This window comes from Vulpes vulpes, chromosome 5 (assembly GCF_048418805.1).
Source record: "Vulpes vulpes isolate BD-2025 chromosome 5, VulVul3, whole genome shotgun sequence".
Classification (NCBI taxonomy): domain Eukaryota; kingdom Metazoa; phylum Chordata; class Mammalia; order Carnivora; family Canidae; genus Vulpes; species Vulpes vulpes.
This window is the reverse complement of record NC_132784.1, coordinates 66,297,838-66,312,799: the sequence shown is the minus strand read 5'-3', so window position 1 is coordinate 66,312,799 and position 14,962 is coordinate 66,297,838. Positions and strand designations below refer to the sequence as shown.

General features: G+C 39.6%; 1 protein-coding gene across 7 annotated transcripts in view; it reads right to left on the bottom strand.

Moving 5' to 3' along the window:
- The window catches only part of KDM2A (lysine demethylase 2A), a 153,093-nt gene that overhangs the window by 18,082 nt on the left and 120,049 nt on the right, over positions 1-14,962 (bottom strand). For all 7 annotated transcript variants that reach the window (XM_026004312.2, XM_026004313.2, XM_026004314.2 and 4 more), the window contains 2 exons: positions 10,845-10,971; positions 8,444-8,838 (listed from right to left, as the gene is read on the bottom strand). In XM_026004312.2, coding sequence (XP_025860097.1) covers positions 8,444-8,838; positions 10,845-10,971 — 522 coding nt within the window. The remainder of the gene's footprint in view (positions 1-8,443; positions 8,839-10,844; positions 10,972-14,962) is intronic.

The following is a 14,962-nucleotide window of genomic DNA, read 5'->3' as shown; positions in this document are numbered from 1 at the left end:
GACCCTGCCCCTGAGACTGCCCCCACTCCAGCACTCATGCACCTTTCCAATTCATTTTCTATCCTAGTAGTTTTGCCTGCTCCATTCTTTTTTTTTTTTTTAGATTTAATTTATTTGAGAGAGAGAGAGAGAAAGAGCACAAGGGAGGGGGGCAGCATAGGGAGAGGGAGAAACAGATTTCCCGCTGAGCAGGGAGACCAGGACCTGAGATCCCAGGACTCCTGGGTCATGACCTGAGCAGAAAGCAAACGCATAACTGATTGAGGCACCTAAGCGCCCCTGCCTGCCCTATTCTTGACGTTCCCTGAATGAAGCAGCAGACCCTGCATCTTGTCAGACATCTTGATGCCACTTCTGACAGTCCTTCAAGTGATGTGTGTCACAAACTCTCCATACACTGATTGAATCAGGGTGAAGCTCAGACTGAACAAGCAGTCTCAGGGTACAGTGCACTGTATTTTGGAGCCAAATTTATGTAATATTTAGATTCTCATAAATGTATGTGGCTTTTCCAGAAATTACAGAAGTTGCTTTGAAATAAACATCTCAGGCCACTAAGAACCTAGCTAAGAAACATTCTTATTTCCAGGACAGTTGTTTCAGTGAGTTTCTGGTGCAGAGTCAGTGGCTAATAGGCTTTATGAGGCCTAGGCTTTGCCTGGAGAGACTACATATTTTAATTTTTACAGTAGTTTACCAAGGAAAGGAGGGAGGTTCTGTGCTTTTTGACCAAGCTCTTCCTGAAAGTTTCTATGACCATTCTAATCCTAAACCTCTCGTCTGGACTTATCTTAAGACTCAAAGACCAAGTGCAATCAGCCTATTAATGTCTGAAAAGTTTTCCTTAATAGTGTGAAAGGTCTTCTTGGAAAATCCTTGTTTTCCTTTTAGATCTATCTAACCTGGAGGGATGATAAAGAACGAATACTTAGGACAAACATGTTATCAAGTTGTAGCAAGTGAAAACCCTAAAGGCTACCAGGAAAGAACAAAAACCAGAAAGGTACTAGGGAACTGACTCCCACTAAATTTCCAAATCATAAATTAAGCAAGATCAATTTTTTTCTACTAATTTAGAATAAAAGATAGGCAACAAAGATCAGAATTAGTAAGCATGACATTATGTAATATAAAAATAAAAACTTTGAAGAATTATGTGTATTTTAACCTAACCTGATATGCCTTGTAGCCGTTAAATTATTTAAAATTTTCTATTTAGGGGCCCCTGGCTGCTCAGTCAGTGGAGAACATAACTCAGTACTGGGGTGGTGAGTTCGAGCCCCACATGGGTTGGAGAATTTATTTTAAAAAAATAAGTAAACAAAGCAAAACTTTCTACTTAGTAAGAATGTGTGAATTATTACAAATAACAGTAAAGACTGAAAATGGAGTGCCTGGGAGGCTCAGTGGGTTAAGCGTCTGCCTTTGGCTCAGGTCATGCATGCATGATCTTGGAGTTCTTGGACTGAGCCCCCTGCTTTGGGCTCCCTGCTTGGCAGGGAGTCTGCTTTTCCCTCTGCCCCTCACCCCACTTATGCTCACTCTATCAAATAAATAAATAAAATCTTAAAAAAAAAAACCCAAAAAAACAAAAAAATTGCAAATTAAGTTTCATATATAGAAGTTGCCTCCCCCCACCCCCCAAATCTGGCTTCATGGATTAAGATCTAATACTGGGTCCTCTACCAATTGTTCTCTTTAACTAGTGGTAGAGTCACCCCCCAAAGTGTCAGATGAAGCAAACTGTTTTTTAAAGATTTTATTTATTTTATTGAAAGAGAGCATGAGAGTACAAGCCGGGGGAGAAGCAGAGGGAGAGGGAGAAGCAGGCACTGTGCTGAGCAGAAAGCCCGATGTGGGAGTCCATTCCAAAACTCTGGGATCATGACCTGAGCCAAAGGCACACACTTAACTGAGCCACCCAGGTGTCCCAGATAAGCAAATTGTGATTAGTGTCTGTATTTTTTTTGTTAAGATTTTATTTATTTATTCGTGAGAGACAGAGAGAGAGAAAGAGAGAGGCAGAGACACAGGCAGAGGGAGAAGCAGGCTCCATGCAGGGAGGTCCGATGTGGGACTCGATCCTGGATCTCCAGGATCATGTCCTGGGCTGAAGGCGGTGCTAAACCACTTAGCCACCCGGGCTGCCTGTAGTGTCTGTATTTATCTGAAACCATGACTGCTTTCGGTACCATCATACTCCTCTGAGATAGAGCTTACTGTAAATTTTTAGATCATCATTATAAAACAAAATGTTAGAACCTCAGATAAAAGCAGTAGTAGCCTACTGCACCAGAAAGAACAATTTTGAAATTTATAAATTGAGGGTCATTTATATAATGTTGTAGTAATATGAATCTGTTTATTAACTTTTTATTTGTTTCTTTTTTTAAAATTTTTATTTATTTATGATAGTCACACACACACACACACACAGAGAGAGAGAGAGAGAGAGAGGCAGAGACACAGGCAGAGGGAGAAGCAGGCTCCATGCACCGGGAGCCCGACGTGGGATTCGATCCCGGGTCTCCAGGATCGCGCCCTGGGCCAAAGGCAGGCGCCAAACCGCTGCGCCACCCAGGGATCCCTGTTTATTTCTTTTTTATTTTTTTTTTTTATTATTTTTTTTTTATTTATGATAGTCACACACAGAGAGAGAGAGAGGCAGAGACACAGGCAGAGGGAGAAGCAGGCTCCATGCAGGGAGCCCGACGTGGGATTCGATCCCGGGTCTCCAGGATCGCGCCCTGGGCCAAAGGCAGGCGCCAAACCGCTGCGCCACCCAGGGATCCCTATTTCTTTTTTAAAGTAGGCTCCATGCCCAGCATGGAGCCCAACATGGGACCTGAACTTACAACCCTGAGATCAAGACCTGAGCTGAGATCAAGAGTTGAGACACTAACTGACTGAGCCACGCAGGTACTCAAGTTTATTAACTTATTAAAAGTTTGTTTAGGGATGGCTCAGTGACGGAGCGCCTGCCTTTGGCCCAGGGTGTGATCCTGGAGTTCCAGGATCGAGTCCCACATTGGGCTCCCTGCATGGAGCCTGCTTCTCTCTCTGCCTGTGTCTCTGCCTCTCTCTCTGTATCTCTCATGAATAAATAAATAAAATATTTTTTTAAAAGCTTGTTTAGTTATTTTAAAGCCTTTATTTATTTATTTGAGAGGTAGAGAGAGCATGCGGCAGGGGGTAGGGATAGGAACAGAGGGAAAGGGACAAGCAGGCTCCATGCCCAGCACAGAGCACAATGCAGGGCTCGATCTCACCACCCTGAGATTATGACCTGAGCCAAAATCAAGAGTTGGATGCTTAACTGAGCTACCGAGGCACCCTTTATTTATTTATTTTTATGTAATCTCTACAGCCAACATGGGGTGAAAACTCATGACCCCAAGATCAAGAGTCATATGCTCTTTCGACTGAGCCAGCCAGGTGCCCTTTAATTTTTGAATTAAGACTTCCCTTAGGGCAGAATTCAGCCATCTATACTCAGTGTTCACTCAGCACTTTATGTCATGCATGGTACCTGTAAACCTAGAGTGTACTTATTTTCTCAGTCCATTTATTTTTTATTTTTTAAAGATTTTATTGATTTATTGATTGATTGATTGATTTGAGACAGACACACAGAGAGAGAGAGGCAGAAACACAGGCAGAGGGAGAAGCAGGCTCCATGCAGGGAGCCTGATGTGGGACTCGATCCCGGGTCTCCAGGATCACACCCTGGGCTGAAGGCAGGCGCTAAACCGCTGAGCCACCAGGGCTGCCCTCTCAGTCCATTTAAATGCCTGCTTCACCAATGAATAGTAAGCCCCTTGAGGGCTTGATCCATAACATGTTTGCATATTTACACTCAGTTTGGTTCCTGGCACAGAGTAGGCTAGGCAGGCATGATTCAGAGTAGTGGAATAAATTAACTCATACATTTGTAACATGTATTTTGTTTTTTTGCAATAGTGATATGGCTTATTAAGTACTCTACTAACATTACCATTAATTTTCAGAATAGCTCCATTGAGGTAGATGTTATTTTACAGAAGGGAAAATAGGCTTTCATATATCTAGTACCTTGACCAAAAATCACATGTTTGCCAAGCTTATCAAAATAGCTTAGAGGGACACCTGAGTGGCTCAGGGCATAATCCCTGGTGCAGAGATCGAGTCCCACATTGGGCTCCCTGTGAGGAAGCCTGCTTCTCCCTCTATGTCTCTGCCACTCCCTCTATGTCTCTCATGAATATATAAATAAAATCTTAAAAAAAGAAAGTTTAGAGAGGGACACCTGAGTGGCTTAGTGCTTGAGCATCTGCCTTCAGCTCAGGGCTTCATCCTTGGTCCCAGGATTGAGTTCCACCTTGGGCTCCCTGCAGGGAGCCTGCTTCTCCCTCTGCCTATGTCTCTGTCTCTCTCTCTCTGTGTCTCTTGTGAATAAATAAAATCTTAAAAAAAAAAAAAAAAAAAAAGGTTTGAGAAACCAAGAAAATAAATATACAACACTGAATTTGTTTCACTAAGTTGGGCAGCCAAATACATTGATATATTAAAAACTTTTTATCTATGTACATGTATTAAGAGTGACTTTATGACCTAAATAAATACAAACAAGAAAATAAGGTCTAATTAAAAATTCAGTCTTCCAACTGACTGCTACCACACTGCTGTGACCCACTGTCAGCAGTTGGGATGTCCCTCTCTCCAGCACCCCTGCAATGCACATACAAAGAGACTTTTTCTCACATTAATGGGATTGTACTATACACACTGCTCTAGATTCTGTCTCTTTATTCACCATCTATCAAGCACAAGACTTCTCTATTTCAGAGATTCAAGAGTATCTCACAGTGGGAGAGAATTCCATTCTACCTTTAGTACACTTTTCAGAGTCAAAGTTACCATACATTCCCAAACATACATACTGATTACTTTCCCCTGATCTTTATCAATAAGTCAAGGGGATCCCTGGGTGGCTCAGCGGTTCAGCGCCTGCCTTCAGACCAGGGCGTGATCCTGGAGTCCTGGGATCGAGTCCCACATCAGGCTTCCTGCATGGAGACTGCTTCTCCCTCTGACTGTGTCTCTGCCTCTCTCTCTCTCTCTCTTTCTGTGTATCTCATGAATAAATAAAATCTTTAAAAAAAAAGTCAACACTTTTTAATCTCCCCCTTTTTATCTAATCCCTTCCAACTTTATAGTCTATGATCTTTCTTCAACAATGCAGAATTTCACATTTTAGAATCTTCAAAGCCTTTTCCTACCATTACTAAAATGGCCTTTTCTTTCAGGGATACAGAATCATGGATCTTTCATCTCCCCACTTTTGCTTTCATCTCTTCTGCTAGTTCTTCATGAGAGCCATACAGGCTGCAACAAGGAACAAGAAACAATTCCTCTCTCTGAAGGAAGAGTAAACTCTGGGCTTGCTGTTATCCTCTACTGCAGTGCAGGCTCCTATGCTACACGCACCAAGTTCTCTAGCACTGCAGTCTCCAGCTGTGCAGTACTGGCACCTACCCAATCCAAAACTTCTCTTTTGGGTGATGTTCAGATTCTCAAAGTATTGAAGCTCTAAACTCACTATTGTCTGAAGCTCAGATTAAACACAAATGGTCAAATGTAGGAATAATTTAATCTATTTGATCTTAAGTGAAAGTACCTGCAGAGTTGGGTTCTAAATCTGCTGTCTTCTGGTATCAGCTGCATTTTAACTATGTTCTTGGGTAAATAAGACAAGGTGTGGACAAGCCCCTGCAGGAATAATCAAACACTGCCAGCCTACTAGTCATTCTGGTGGCCATTCCTTCCTCATGCTCTGGTCTCTATGCAACTCTATCTTAGACTGTGGTGGCTACCATGTTTTTCATGATTCCTGACAAATGAAAGGAAGCTCTCTCTAGATATTTTTCATAATGCTAAGAGCCCTCTTTAGAGATCTTTTTAACTCATTCCCTTTCTTGCTGCCTCCTTTTATTCTGCTTAGCATTTGATGCAAATTTTTCTACATTTTCCATCACTCTGCCTCCCTTTTTTTTTTTTTTTTTTTTTTTTGGTCACTCTGCCTCCTTAAATATCTTAACTACTTTAGTAAGGGAGTTTATGTACTTTTATCAGGATACTTGACCTTGTACAACTGACTAGTGGATTATAATATGGCTTCCTACAACTGGATTCAATGGAGTCAAATCCATTAATCTTTTTTTTTTTTTTAAGATTTTATTTATTTATTCATGAGGGAGAGAGAGAGAGAGAGGCAGAGACACAGGCAGAGGGAGAAGCAGGCTCCATGCAGGGAGGCCGATGATCCCGGGACTCCAGGATCACGCCTTGGTCTGAAGACAGGCGCTAAACCACTGAGCCACCCAGGGATCCCCTAAATCCCTTAATCTTTTTAATGAAATATAGATATCCGGACCAAAGGAATGTCAGTGAGATATAAACTTAGAAATCTTTCTTCTTATGGATCCTAAAGGCAAATTAATTAATGTTTCCTACATGTACCTATGATGGAATAGCTACATAAAAAAGAAACTTCTGAGGAAAAAAAGGAAAGATGCTAGAGTCAAACTCTCAGGAAAGTAAAAATACATATGTCCTATTATCACAATAGAAAAGAAAAAATTTAAATGTTCTTTCTCATTCAAGGGTGGAAAGTCAATTTGGAATCTAGTTTATGAGTCTGGAAAAGTATGGCTAAGTTTATTTTGCTGCACATCAATCATTATAGAACTATCTGGAACTTTATCATCTCCTCCCCTAAATACAAGCTACAATGATAACACCTGTCTCTTTTATTATTTTATTTTATTTATTTTATATTTTATTTTATTTTATTTATTTTATATTTTATTTTATTTTATTTATTTTATATTTTATTTTATATTTTATTTTATTTTATTTTATTTATTTTATATTTTTTAAGATTTTATTTATTCCTGAGAATTACAGAGAGAAGCAGAGACATAGACAAAGGGAGAAGCAGGCTCCCCACAGGGAGCCTGATGTGGGACTTGATCCCGGACCAGGATCACAAACTGAGCCAAAGGCAGACGCTCAAATGCTGGGCCATCCAGGCGTCTCAACACCTCTTTTAGAACAAACCTTATAAAACCAAACTATAAAACCAACTGTCTCATTTCTATCACTACTAGAGAGGACCAACCTCACCAGATACCACTCTTTTTTAGCCTCTTTAGTTTTTTACCCTTTCACTGATGCATAAATGGTAAGATACAATTAAACAGTTTACCATAAAAAGAAAAAGCAGAAAAAAAAAAAAACTTCAGGTCCTATCCCGGAGATCAGAATTCTTTCCTGAGGTGGATGGCAGAAGTAGCCAAGGAAAAATGTGAATAAGGAGTCAGGGATGGAACAGACATACTGAAATATTTAGCCCATCTTTCTTAGGGCACATAAAATTATTCAATATAAATTCTCTGTGGCTTAAAATAATCTGTATGATAGGTTTTGAAAATAAACACATATTACCAATTGCAAACCAGTTTTCTAATTCACATGCCCTGTACCCAAAATGTAGTTCCAAGTGATGATTTAAAGAGAATATTAATATTCCCATCTTTATACTTTTTGGTATTCATGGTAATGGTTATTTGTGAGGAAAAACTTAAAAGACCTTCCTCCAATTTAGACAGCTGAAATCTGGATTCCTGAAAAATAAGTTCATTCCTTTGAGATCAATACATGAAGGTTGGAATAGGCTCTGAAAATAACTAATACTGGGAGAGCTCTTGAAAAAGTAGAAAAAAATATAACGTGAAGAAACTTGATAAAGCAATAGGATAGGTTGTTATGTTTGTCTTTTCTTAAAATCTCTATGCCCAATGTGGGGATTGAACTCTCTACCCTGAGATCAAGAGCCACGTGTTCCACTGACTGAGCCAGCCAGGCGCCCCAGGACAGATTATACTTATAAAGATACTTCTCAAGCTGTCTTGATGTATTTAAGTCTTTTTTTAATTTAAATCTTAGTAGTAGATAAATTTGAAACTAAATATGTGAAACCTATTCAACAACACCCAGCATAAAAAAAGCTTCTTGTCTGCTTGGGGTGAGACTGCTGGAGATGGCTATTGGCCACTTTTATTCTGAAACAAGCCTCTATTTGAGGATAACTTGTTTAAATTTAGTATTTCCTAATACTGATACTTTCTTAGGTTCGCCTTTATTTTTAGGATGTATCTGAAATCTGCATTTTTAGGACTAAATTTAAGTCCTAACTGAACATACAAGTGTCAGTATTTTCATAGCAGGGACCTAATCTCATTCTAGGAAATCAAACACTGTACAACACACACACTCACACGTACATATTAACTTCTTTCTGAATGCACCAGGGATTAACCAGAATTCCTGTACTTTCTAAGAATTGAGAAAATGCCTGCCCCAGCCAGATCAGTGGCTGTTATACAACATAACCAACCCTTACCTTCACGTCAGCAATAAGAGCATCTTCATCTTCTATTCCTGTGGGGACACATTTCTTGTGCAGTGGCAGAGACTCCAACTTATCTACAAGACAGCGAAGGCCTTCAAGCTCAAAATGGGTCAGATGCACCTGTCTGTCCTTTCGGGGACTACACTGAGGATCCCACACTTGGCCATTGTGGGAGCCCCGGCTAGAGTCAGAGGATGAGTCCCCTGACAAGGTTTTCTTCAGACTTGGAAGACTTCGGCAGGTTTTGCCCAGTCCATCATAATCCAGGTTGACCCCATTGGCTACAGGGCTAGTGAGGACAGAACGCCTATTGCTCAGGCGCCTTGGTTCTCGATCCACTGCTTCCTCATCCCCATTTCCAGATTCCAACCCATTTAACTCCAAATCTGCCAGTAGGAAGAAAAAATATAGTAAGAACATGACACTTGACCATGTGATCAACAAGAGAAAACAGCAGCATGGGAGGGATGCTGAGGTTATAAATGATGAAGCTGTGACATTTTAAAATGGTCTCTCTTTATCTCAACCCATTTGCCCACTGCTGAAAATCATAGTTACAGGTAAGAATATGTTCCTGAGTCAGAAGGACAACTATGTGAATGATCAATTGATTTTTCAAAAGGTTGGGGAAGGGTCCGTCAACTGTGTGCTAGAAATAAGTCAGCTGAAAATGGCTGTGAATTAGTTTCAAGTCCAAACTGAAATTTGAGGTTATGATTTCATAACTTTTTAAAAAGCAGATAGTACGAAGCACATTACTCATAGTTTTGTTAAAAGTTCTGGTCATAAAATTACAAACTTCAGAATTGAAATCCTATCAATATGGCTAACAAAATAAAGCAAGTATTTTTTTAAAAGGAAGATTTTGATAGTCAAGTTTTAACAAAAGAAAAATTGTTAAATGTTCACTGATTCTTTATTATGAAAGTAATACAAGAAACAGACTCTTAACCATACAAACAAACTGATGGTTACCAGAGGGGTGGTGGGTGGAGGTATGGGTGAAATAAGTGATGGGATTAAGAAGGGTAATTGTGATGAGCACCAGGTGCTGTATGAAGAGACAAATCACTATACTGCCCATTGAAACTAATATTACACTGCACTAACTGGAATTTGAATGAACTGGAAATTGAATAAAAACTTAAAAAAAAAGAAAACTATAAAAAGAAAACTATAAAAAACTATAAAAGTTAACCAATCCAATGGGAAAAAAGATAATCTATATTTACTATTAATTTTGAAAATATAGGATGGTGCAAAGAAGTAAATAAGTCACCCCTTATCCCTCCATCCTTGGATAAAAAGTCAACAGCTGATATATTTTCTTTCCATCTTTTTCTTTCTCTCTTTTTAAAAATTTTATTTATTTATTTGACAGAGAGAGAGAGAGAGAGACAGAGAGAGCAAGAGCGAGCACGCACAAGCAGGGGGAGCAGTAGGCAGAGGGAGAGACAAAAACAGGCTTCCCACTGAACAGGGAGCCCGATGCAGGGCTCCATCCCAGGACCCTGAGATCATGACCTGATCTGAAGGCACTTAACTGACGAGCCATGCAGGTGCCCCTCCATCTTTTTCTAAGCATATGTGCATGACTACGCTTGCACTGGGATTATGCTGCATATACAATTCTGTATCCTGCTTTCATGTACTGGGTGGTCATTTTTTATTTTCAAACAAGAATATAAACTATCTTCAAAGGAAAATGCTGAAGCAAAAAAATATCTCGCTTAGACTGAAGATTCCATGGAAGATGTGACCACAGGATATTTCAGTCTTGGCTCCTCTGCACCTTAGGGCATGTAACAGCCTAAAAATGTGTAACTGAAAGTATCTTGCCATCCGATAAAATACTTCTCTTGATACAAATTGGGGAAACATTGAAGCATACAGGTTAAGGATATAGACTTTAGAGTCTTACCAACTTGATTCAAACTATAGCTTTCTCACTTATTAACTATAAGATCATGAACAAGTTTTTTAATCTCCTTGAAACTTAATGTCACCATTTGTAAAATGAAGATTACAGTACCTACCTCACAGGTAATAATCAGAACTTAATGTATGTAAACTGCTTAGTAAAGTGCCTGGAATATAGTAAAAGTTAGCATGAGGACATGTTTTTAGTGTTTATTGTGCCAAAGGCCATTCTTTTTCTTTTCTTTCTTTTTTTTTTTTTTTTTTGCCATTCTTTATACAAGAACACATAGTAGACAAATGATTATCTTTCTTACAGAGCTAAAATTAATTCAGACAAAGGAGAGATCCAGATATTTCATTTTGCCTAGTAATTCATGTCTGGGTAGGAGATCGGTTATAAACAGCGTTGAACTCCAATGAATGAATTTGGTAGTTCGAAGCAGGTAAATTCATGTTTATGCAGAACACTTACCCATACTGAGGGACTCTTTTTGAAATTCCTTAGTTAGGTGGGAGCGGTTTGTTATGCAGTACACATAGCGCTCCAACACGTACCAACACATCTCATAGTAAAATGGATAACGGAACTTATTTGGAACCTATGTGGGAACAAAATAATGAGAAAAACAAGCTGATAACAATTTACAAGATAAAAGAGTAAGACAAATTGAATCACTGCAAAAATAAACCTAGGGAAGATACTCTAGTCAATAGGTAGGGAGAACCTAACTGGATCTGTCAACCTAAACATTGCTGGTCTTGGGAAACAATCACTAAAATTAAAAGGTATTTAAGAACCACCAAAAAGGTGTCTTGGGAAAGTATCAAAAAGTAAGTTCTGGGACAGAGTAAAGTGTTAGAGTAAGACACAATATACTTTTTTTTTTTTTTTTTTAAGATTTTATTTATTTATTCATGAGAGACACAGAAAGAGAGGCAGAGACACAGGCAGAGGGAGAAGCAGGCTCCATGCAAGGAGCCTGATATGGGACTCCATCCTGGATCTGGGATCAGGCCCTGAGCCAAAGGCAGACGCTCAACCGCTAAGCCACCCAGGCGTCCCTAAGACACAATATACTTAGTTGAGAAAACCGTTTCAGGGTTCTTAGGATACAAAGGCCTGCCAAGCAGTCATGCCTTTACTACAATTTTAACCCAGAAGGCCATGGGACAAAGATCTAATGGATCTAATGGATAACAGGTTATGAGATGAAGTTATATGCTTTAATTATGTTCTTACCTATAGAAAAGTATGATTAGAGACTCATTCTCAAGCTATGTCTAGTTTAGGACATACAAGACTGCATATTTTCCCACCATCAGCTCTCAGCTGATCTGTACAGTATTTTGCAGTCTGCCCCAATGGCAGGTCCACAAATTAGATTGCTGCTCCACAAGGCCTAATCAGCCACTGCCTTTAGTTCCTTTCATTCTCTCCAGAAGCAGCATGAAATCATTCCAGCTGAATAATAATAAAAAGAACTGCCCTTCAGATCAAGCATAGTTGAAACAAAGGCAAATCAGCATGGATTAATCAGTGAGGAAGACTAACAATGGGGACTACCCTATATATATTTTGCCATCTTCTTTTAGAGAGGACAACTTTCAAAACGAGAACCCAACAATACGTTTAAGATTGTTTTGAATATGCAACTGAGAACATTCTCATCTTCTTTTCAAAGCTCCAGATCAGGTAGTATTCCTAAATCATGGAGATCTGGATGCAAGACCCTTTTCAAAACCCTTCACCGAGCATGCCTGGAATGAGGAGATTACTTTCCTTATTGCAAGGCAAGAGAGGCACGTACTTTTCACTAGGTTTCCAATTTAGAGGAACTACACTCTGAAACTATCTTAAGTGGCTACAGTTTTAACAACTAAAAGACATTTTTTTCTCCTTTTTTTTTCCTCCTTTATTTTAAAGTCAAATTAGGGGCACCTGGGTGGCTTAGTAGTAGAGCATGTAACTTGATCTTAGGGTCTTGAGTTCAAGCCCCACATCAGGCCTAGAGGCTACTTAAAAATATATAAATAAAAGTTTATTTTTAAGAAGGTCAAGTTAATTTACTTTGGTAAGGTGTGTGTGGGGGAACCACATAATTTTTTTTTTTAAAGATTTTACTTATTTATTCATGAGAGACACAGAGAGAGAGAGACACAGGCAGAGGGAGAAGCAGGCTCCATGCAGGGAGCCGGACGTGGGACTCGATCCAGGATCACATCCTGGACCAAAGGTGGTGCCAAACTGCTGAGCCACCTGGGCTGCCCGGGAACCACATAATTAATAGATATTAGGTACCCCAAAATTATAATACACAGGTCTCTGTTCATCTTTTACACATATTAACACTTTTCTGGAAGGGTTTTTATTAAAAGTTCAGGACAACTCAAAATTCTGAAGCCCTCTAGGATTCTGTTGAGAGCTAAGTAAATACTGACAGTTAAAAAAAAAATAGGGCACTAAACCTTTTATTTTTTACTTGGAACTCATCGGAATGCATTAACAACAGCCAAGATATCACACACCCAACCTACCTTATTATATTTTATCTATGTTGCCAAACACTACAGAGTATATAAATTCCAAGACTGGGTTAGAATTTTGGGGGGAGGGGATTTTTTTAATCCTCCTTATGAATTATTAAGCTTTTAAGTGCTATTAGTAGAATAATCACCAACACTCCAGTTTAAATAGTATGGTATTTCCATACTGGCATGGCAAAAGAAACCAAAAATATTGTCTTAAATTCACAACACACTTTATTTTTGTAAATTAACATATTAAATGGATGCCAGATTGCTACTGGCACATAAAAGGTTGTTGTAAAAAGCAATAATAATAATAATTAAAAAAAAAACCCACTGTGTACATTATGCAGGTGACTCAGTGAAATTTTTATAGAAACACAGAGGAGTTCCTTATTTAGAATGAAAGAATTAAGCTATAGAGAAAATGGAATAATATGGTGGTTAGACTGAAATTTGACATTTCTTGATACACAAAGTCTAGGAATATTAATCAAGATCAGTTATTAGAAGTTTAACAGTCTGCAAGAAACTTCATGCACAGATAACTCATTTCACCTATGTCAATGAATATACATTTTCCCTTTCTTCCTCAGTGAGCAACTCAGCAATTACGTCAGTAACTCATGGGCATAATATAGTAGTTTTTAGCCAAAAAAGGGGAATACTTTGTAAAACCTCATTTTCAGATTAAGTAAATAGGTGGTATCATCTCTGAGAACCATGGAGTTAAGTAAGAGTACTTTACTATGAAATTATGTAATTTCTCTTTTGAAACATTTTACCTATTATCATTATTACAATTTCAAACTTATTACTTTCTTATAGTTTCATTACTCAACAAACAAAGAGATACACTTTCTTAAAAAAAGATTTTATGTATTTGAGAGAGCATGCGTGCGAGAGGAAACATGAGAGGGGGTGCGCGGAGGGGGGCGGCAGAGGGAGAAGGAGAAGCAGATTCCCTGCAGGGGCTTGATCCCAGGACACCAAGACCATGACCTGAGCTGAGCTGAAGACACTCAACCAACTGAGCCACCCAGATGCCCCTATAAAATTTATTTTAAAAACACTGCAGCATCAGCATCTTTTTTTTTTTTTAAGATTTTATTTATTTATTCGTGAGAGAGAGAGAGAGAGAGAGAGAGAGAGAGAGAGAGAAGGAGGCAGAGACACAGGCAGAGGGAGAAGCAGGCTCAATGCAGGGAACCTGACGTGGGACTTGATCCCAGGTCTCTAGGATCACATCCTGGGCTGAAGGCGGCGCTAAACTGCTGAGCCTGGGCTGCCCCATCATCTTTTTTAAAAGATTTTATTTATTTATTTGAGATTGAGCGCTCAGGAGCAGGAGGGACAGAGAGAGAAGGACAAATGGCTAGCTGCTCAGCAGGGAGGGGAGCTTGATGCAGGGCTTGATCCCAGGCCCCTGGGATCATGACCTAAGTTGAAGGCAGACACTTCACTGAATGAACCACTCAGGCACCCCATTTTTTAAAGATTTATTTATATATTTGAGCACAGGAGGCCCATTTAAAAAAATTTATTTATTTATTCATTAGAGAGACAGAGAGAGAGAAGCAGAGACACAGGCAGAGGGAGAAGCAGGCTCCATGCGGGGAGCTCGACATGGAACTCGATCCAGGGTCTCCAGGATCAGGCCCTGGGCTGAAAGGTGGCACCAAACCGCTGAGCCACCTGGGCTGCCCAGGAGCCCCATTTTTTTAGGAGCCCCATTTTTTAAAAAGACTTATTTATATATCTGAGAAAGAAAGCGCATGAGCAGGGGAAGGGACATAGGGAGAGACAGAATCCCGAAGCGGACTCCCCACTGAGCGTGGAGCTGGATTCCAGGACCCTGAGATCCTGACCTGAGCCAAAATGAAGAGTTGGCTCCTTAAATGACTAAGTCACCCAGGGGTCCCAGAACTGCATCTTCTTATTTCGAATAGGGTAATCCCTATAACTCCAACAATAGTACTCCTGTGTGTAAGATAATAGGTAGCTCCTAACCAAAATACAGGTTTCAAAACAGGCACTAAAATGGCTAAGTGACCATGTTCACAG